The sequence below is a fragment of the Montipora foliosa genome, chromosome 13 (genome assembly GCF_036669935.1).
Source record: "Montipora foliosa isolate CH-2021 chromosome 13, ASM3666993v2, whole genome shotgun sequence".
In the NCBI taxonomy this organism is placed as follows: domain Eukaryota; kingdom Metazoa; phylum Cnidaria; class Anthozoa; order Scleractinia; family Acroporidae; genus Montipora; species Montipora foliosa.
In genome coordinates this window covers 16,526,792-16,534,291 of record NC_090881.1, presented here as the reverse complement: position 1 = coordinate 16,534,291, position 7,500 = coordinate 16,526,792, and the positions used below count along the sequence as shown (strand labels likewise).

The following is a 7,500-nucleotide window of genomic DNA, read 5'->3' as shown; positions in this document are numbered from 1 at the left end:
ACACGGTACGAGAGGTTTTAAAGTAAAAATAGAGAATGAAACATTCACATATTGTAACTGAGCTCGCGTTGTCGTCAAACCTCAAATATCCATGGTGATTTAACGTCGTTGTGAAGAAGAGTACCGCAAAAATATGTCTTAAAGTGCGTGCCGCCCGTGCAAAAAAACACGATTATCTTTACTCTTTTATCCAATGATATTGTGTTTTGGAGTTCTCGTTGACGACCGCGTCGTAGATCTTGAAGTCCCTATTTGCTCCCATGAACGCGCACTCTCATTGGTCAATAGCTGTGTTTAGATGAGAGTATGGAAACACGGCTGTGACATCACACGAATTTTGATTGGTTATGTGTTGTCAGACGCGCAATTTGATTGGCTGGTAGAAAATACGAGCGTGTATCAAGAAAATCTGTTTCAATCTAGAAGTAAAAAAAACAGCCTTTTCCTTCATTTGTCGAATTATCTTTGAGAAAAATTTAATAGCAATAGAGGACTTTTTTCCGTGTTTCCATAACCTCATCAAAATACTCGGGGGAGTTGGAAGAATTCGAGACAGTTATGCAAACCCTCGACTGCGCCTCGGGTTTGCATAACTGTCTCGAATTCTCCCAACTTCCCCTCAGTGTTTAAATGAGGTTATGGAAACACGGAAAACGTCCTCTAATGCTTAATTCGCAACACGCGTTCTTTTCGAAAGCATTTCAACTGTCAAGGCAAAACCAACGAAAGCAAGTCTTAATTTTGAGTAATTCGTGTCCTCGTTAGGCGTGAGTTTAACATGATATCGTCTGAGCTTTGAAGCTGTCCGATCAATGATGTCCAAGACTGCCTATTGTGTATTGAAAATTCTAACCTGCGTAATGAGCCCATCATGCATCAGCTCCTTCCATAAGTCTCTCATGGTGTGATGCATGGATACCGGAACTTTCTTTGTCTTTCCGAGAAATTGTCCTTCTTCGTCAACGGCAAGCTGCAGAAGAACCATTCTGCCACCTTGCAAAACAGAGTAATGATATATGTATATGGTAAACGCTAGGGAAACCAGAGTTTATGAAGAGAGAGGCGAGATTCGTAATCAAAACCACAGAGAGTTACTACCCAGGTGATACACAAATTATCGGAGCCAGGAAACTGAAGAGAACGCCATTTACGAGAACAGACGTTCAAATAAGCTCATTCTTCCGCTTTAATGAACTTGACTTTTGAGTTCTTTTTTTCGACTCGAGGGTCATTTTCAATAAGGAAAAACTTGTCACAAGAAACATGAATTGAGGAAACCGTTTCCATTTCTGCATCAAATATGACGCAAAGAAACCAAATAAAGCTAAATTTACCAGGAGCAAGTTCCTTTGCTCTTGCAAGTAAGATTGTTTCCCAGTCCTTAGCAGCTTGATTCCTGAACTTCTCCTTCTCTATCGGAACAGTGATCATTGTGTGATGCAAGGCTCCCGTCACGTCACACGGCCTGTCACGCAGCCAGTGCATCGCAGTAGCCGAGAATACTAAATTGATCGACTGAGGAGGCAGACACTGGCTATAGAAGCTCGTACCGCAAGTACTGACGAAAACATTGGGAAAGTCCAGGAAATAACTCTTTGGCCCTGGAATGAGTCCTGTGGGGGGAAAGAAAACACAACAAATGTTACAGCCGAAGGAAAGAGGAAGGCTGAGTATCCGGAAGAAACATAGGATATTGAGAGAGAATCGAAAAGTAGCGTCTTTCTTCGGCAAGCTATAACAAGGTGAAAAACATACAATTATTCTGTTAGCGAATGTGAGAATGATATACCCATATGAAATGACTTTTGTTGATAGAGTTAAAGGTAAAGGTAAAGTCTACTCTACGAGCCAGAAGGCCCATCAAGGCCGGAGCTTATCCCGGTTTCAATGGCATGAAGTGACTAGGAGTATTTCTACTCCCCCTTGGATGGGATGCCAGTCCATCGCAGGGTTACCCCTAGCATTAGATTCGCCGGTACCCATAACACACCTGGGTGGAGAGAGGCACCGTGAGAGTAAGGTGTCTTGCCCAAGGACACAAAACAATGTCCCCAGCCAGGACCCGAACCCGGACCACTCGATCCGGAGTCAAGCACACTAACCATGAAGGCTACCCCGCCTCCCTTTGTTGATAGAACCCATTGGAAACTCGGAAAAATCCGAGCCAAGATGGGATTCGAACTCACACGACCCTCCATGATCTAGTCGGAAGCTCTAACCACTGGGCTACAGTAGACTCTCTGGTGAGCAAGGGTGAAATGTGGGTCTTTGACTCGACCTGCATCACGCAGCTACAGAGTCAAATAACATTGACAGCATAGCTTATAACTGCATCGCTCAGTCACCTTTAAGCATATTTGAGATGTGGTCAACCAACCATCCAAGTGAGCGAATGTGAGAATGATATACACATATGAAATGACTGGTGCTCGGATTTTTCCGAGTTTCTAATAGGTTTTGTCAACAAAATTATTCTGTTGGGTAGAAATTCCAGGAACAACTCGGCTGTGGAGTGGGGGTCTCATGACCTGGGTCTACACTTCCTTCTCTGTATTTCAAAGACATACACTGGCATTGTTGGTGATTCTCGTGTACAGAAATTCCACTCGCACTATGCAAATTCTGTACCAACCGGAAAAGACACCAACGTAAACAACTCTGCTTTGCATGCCTGACTCTTTGTGTAATAAGTTAAAAACAGCAGAAAACCTTGCAAACGAAGAAACAAAGACTTGAAATCATTAACAGGTTGATCCTCATAAATCACGTGAATCGGTAAACTGTCTCCATGAATTTTCCTCAGTTCTTTAACGCATGCGTACAACAGTGGCATAGAAGTACCCCCGTCTGCGCAGCCAAAGTCCGCAATCGTAAACACTCTTCCAGGCTCCACGCAAGCAGAGTTTATGCACTCCAGCATCAGAGGTGCAGATTCTAGGATTACGTTGTAGCAACCAATGGTATTGTCAGAGTAGAACCCAGACCCATCTGCACTGTAAGGAATGTGGCTGTGAGGAGACTGGCAAGGAAAAAGAATTTGAAACTAAAATTAGTAATAGGAAACCTTTAAATTGTGCAATCATCTAAAGGACACGAACAGGTTCAAAACATTTTTTAAAACAATACATTGATAAGTTATACTTAGAGGGAAATGAAATATTTAGTAAAAATCATGACTAACAAACTTGATTCCAGTTGATGATGACATGTTGTTTGATCTAATCTAGTGTCTTCTCTCCTTCAAACATAAAAAATGATACAATAGAAACCTGTCAAGAATTTCTCTACGATGTGCACCATGGTTTAACTTTTATATCACATGGAGTGGGCAGATCGATTTCTGATTCTGGACCAGGTCGGGAAATTTCAGGGGGAATGTTGCTCTGACGCAGGCAGTCTTGAACATGCACTGAGACTCTGAGGTAATTTTGGATAACTAATCTCTTTTTTCGAAAGAGAAAAACCCACAGAGGCTTATCATATAAACTGACGACAGGATATTGTTGTAATTCCACCCAAGCAAAAGGAGAGCCTTTTACTCTTCGACAACATCCTGTCATGTTTGCAGCATGTTCTGTTTGACAGATTTTCCTTCGTATGAGTTTCTTAAATCGTGAACTGTTTAGATGGGCTCCGGTACAGCAAGCTAACAACCCAAAACTTTTAGTTGCCGGTCCTCCAACACTATAGACCAGATAAGAGTGTCTTGATATGAGATGTGTTAAAGGAACCCGGCCAAAAAAAATATCGAGTGCATTGTTTGTATTAGGGCTTTAGATATCCACCACTCTTTGCTTTTGCAGCTCTTCAATTAGTGATATCTTGCTTCTGAAGAAATGTTTTCGATAAAATCTGACATGAAAATCCTGTGTCCGGAACCGCTACTCGAAATTTACATCAGTTTGAGTTTTAAAAATATATCTGCTGGCTTGTTTTCAGCTCGAGAGCACGCTTTGACTTTTCGTGAGAGTCTTCATTGCCAAATAAACACGATGATTGTCAACGTGATAGTCACGCAACATCACACAAACTGTCATGTACGAAAACATCACACAAACCGGTCGTATTGGGCAGTGTACAGTTAATATTTAAAAGCCAACTTTTAAAACAACTCACCGACTGGAAACACACTGAGAGTACACCACGAATCGTGCACGTGCTGAACAAATAAGAAGCGCGCTGATTGGCCAAAACTATCAAAAACTGTGCACGTGCTGAACAGATTCTGCTAAACAGATTGGCTAAAAGCATACAAGTTGTGTCGTCACGATCTACATTACATTTTATAAAATAACAAGACGATCTAGGATCGTAAGTCGGGCTGTGGCCACATGTGTGCTGCTAAGGACCATAGCCTGGAAATACTGTACTAAGCCCTGAATGGATGGTACTTATAATATGGGGATGGCTTCTACCATATTTATCTGATCTCTTGCACAAGAATCAAAAATCTGATAACTCCCATTATCAGTATGATAGATACTAACACCAATACATCCCATTGTCAGAATAAATGAAGAATAATTTTGTGACAAGAGTGATTCAAATGCACTGTCTATAGGTATACTGTTCTGACATCCCTAAATTATTGAATCACTGTTATGTAGATAACCTGTGTAGCTTTCACTATAATTAAGCTGGTAATTTTTCTCAGACATAGCTATCATAAATGGTAATTCTGTTGGCATTAAATACACCTGCCCTGTACATTGTGACAGTGTGGAATCCAATTCATTACCCATTTCCATAATTTGTACCACGTCATTACATGTATTAATTCCTTTGATATTATTATAGATCAAAGCACACAAACTCATAGCAATGCATTGTTTCCCAGCGTTCGCACCAAATACTGTAATATCACCTTGACTATATGTGCCTTTACCGTCAAGGTTGGATCAATATTATTCACTGGAAGCCCAGGATTTGTTTCTATGTCATTACATAGATTTATTTTAGCACAGCATCATCTGTGATCACCATTCTTGTACAAACTCATTGGTCGACAGCATGTGTACAGCACTTGATATTTCTTCAGATTTACGCGTTTTCGTGTTCCAGTGCCGGTATTTTCCAAACCAAGTAAAACGTACTGTTTGACGAAAATTATAACTGGCAATTATACGCCTTCTTTTCATTTGACTTCCCAGCCTGTAACTGATGTAACCATGAAGTTTTGACGACAAAGGAGTGATCTTAAGAATCTTTTTCCACACAAATACCCTCAGTTTTCTGCTTTTCTGCGACAGACGTTTCGCGATCACGACGTCTCAACACATGGCATTCACGTACAACACGGTTATGATTACAAGACACAAATTTAGCATAACGAGATCTCAATTCCTCTCTATATTTTATTTTCACTACGCCATCATGTTGATGATGTACAAATGGCTGCATTGCCTCCCCTAATACATCATCCCAGGACATTCAACATTGTCAACATTGCTCGTGTTGGTAACGCAATCTTATACAACATGCCAACGTACATGACTACACAGAAAACTAATGCACTACAAAGAGAAATTGAGAGAACTGGTAATCCACTTGATACATTGTACAAAATATATGAAGTAATGATCATGACAGTCATAAAATTAAACAAGTTACTTGCATCTTCGCTTCGGTAAGTGGCTTCTCTGTCATCCAACCTGACGGCTTTCTTGTTGTCGTTGTTGTCCTCCGTGCCATTATGCTGATTATCAAATATCAGCTTGCACCCGCCAGCATCAAAATTTCGAGTAAAGTTCCTTAATGTACTTCTGTCATTGCTAGTCATAGTTTGTACATATTTTGTACAAAATGACTGCTCAACTGATCTCTTTAGAACTTGTAAGAGCTTGATAGCAACATTTGAGATATTTGCTAAATGCACGCTCATTTTCATGTTTTGATGTGGGTCTACCCTGAACAGTCTGTGCGTTTGTAAGTGGTTTGAGCGTATTGGACCTAACACCGTAAATCGCTTCTGCCATACCTGTAGTGTATGCCTACCATCACAGAGAATCCCTGCTAAGGTTATCGAAGAGACATGAAAATGAAGCGGAATGAACACTGAGCCTTCACTACATATCTGCGGTATTGCCCATTGCACGTGACGGAGTTTGCCAAGACCTACAATCTTGGACAGAACAAAATGGAACAGCAAACCGCCATCCCCCCCAAAGCAAGGATGAAGCCGCACAAAAGCCAAAACGCGCCATTTTCCCATCCTTGAATTGGGGGGGGGAGAGGGGTTACAAATTTCCCATCTCTTTTGTCCAAGATTGTAGAGTCGGTCGCCCGACTAATTAAGATAGTCTTTTTCTTTGGCCATCTCAATTTGATCAGAAATAACACACAAACAGCGGTGACAAACATCAGATACAAACGCATCCTTTTTGAAATTATTTTTTTACTTGACGTTTCGTATGCTTCTGCATACATCTTCAGAAGTGACGGTTAATACAAAATTGGAGATGAATATACAGGATTACTAACCAATTAACTATTAACTATTAAGTAACAATAGAGGTGACAAAAAAGTAATAAAGACAAAGCTTTTCGCTGCTGACATATTACTCGTAATACCTGAAAGGTATCCGAGTTATATTCTGGGAAGAATATAGTTTTCTGTGCAGCAAATGGACAATAGAATTAGGAGGCGGTGATTTCATTGGCTAAAAGCAATGTACTATACCCCTCCGAGCAATACATTTGACCTCCCTCCCTAAAATAAACACAAACTTCAGATAACGAGAGACTTGAAACAGCCTCACGTCTAACAGAATTCGATGAAAATCGGAATTTATAACGTGCAGTGGGGCTTCAGCGTGACTCGTTTAATCTCGTTTGCTGATTCAAAGCCCACGTTCCACGAGATAGCAAATGATATGCTGGATTCAGCCGTCTAGAAATGTTATAAGATATTTACTATAATCCTTCCTGTTGATAACATGACTAAATCGCCAGTACAGAACTTCCAGTAGCGGTATGTTATCATGGCCGAGATTTCTTAGTCTCTTTCTGCCTTAGCTGTTCTTTGTACGAACATCATCCGCCGATGTCTATTTTTTTCTTTTTATTGTTAATTACCTAGAGCTGGAGGTCACCGGCCGCGTTACTCACAACACTCTTAATTTGGAACCTTTGCAGATGGATACCGTTTACCCATATTAATATTACAATTGACACCAGTTTATCTGATGTCATGCTACATACTAGATCCCGCAAAGATAGACAACGCCCACGTAATTTCCATTCAAACAACCAGTTCCAAGACATACTACCCCTATAGCTATGTCACCTGTTGAATTTATTTGCAATTGTAAACATTAAGCGATTTTCACCGGTACATTATCTGCGTTGTTATGAATGAGCAACTGGCTGCAGAAACATTTACTTGTTTTGTTTCGAACTTGGCAAATTAAAACATAGGCGCTCGAGAGGCGCATGTGACTACTCCAGAGATGTGCAAGGGGAAAAGAAGTAGAATATTCTGTCATGTGAATAGGGGTGGCT

General features: G+C 40.7%; 1 protein-coding gene across 3 annotated transcripts in view; it reads right to left on the bottom strand.

The window, feature by feature from the left end:
* Positions 1-7,500, bottom strand: part of LOC137983276 (uncharacterized) — a 17,061-nt gene that overhangs the window by 6,703 nt on the left and 2,858 nt on the right. The window contains exons 1-5 of one of the 3 annotated variants that reach the window (XM_068830473.1): positions 5,978-6,048; positions 3,182-3,238; positions 2,710-3,019; positions 1,335-1,613; positions 854-993 (exon numbers count right to left, since the gene is read on the bottom strand). In XM_068830473.1, the coding sequence (XP_068686574.1) occupies positions 854-993; positions 1,335-1,613; positions 2,710-3,019; positions 3,182-3,208 (756 nt within the window). In that variant the 5' untranslated portion in view covers positions 3,209-3,238; positions 5,978-6,048. Of the gene's footprint in view, positions 1-853; positions 994-1,334; positions 1,614-2,709; positions 3,020-3,181; positions 3,239-5,977; positions 6,239-7,500 lie in introns of those variants that run through there. The other 2 variants (XM_068830474.1, XM_068830472.1) reach the window with 2 other exon arrangements.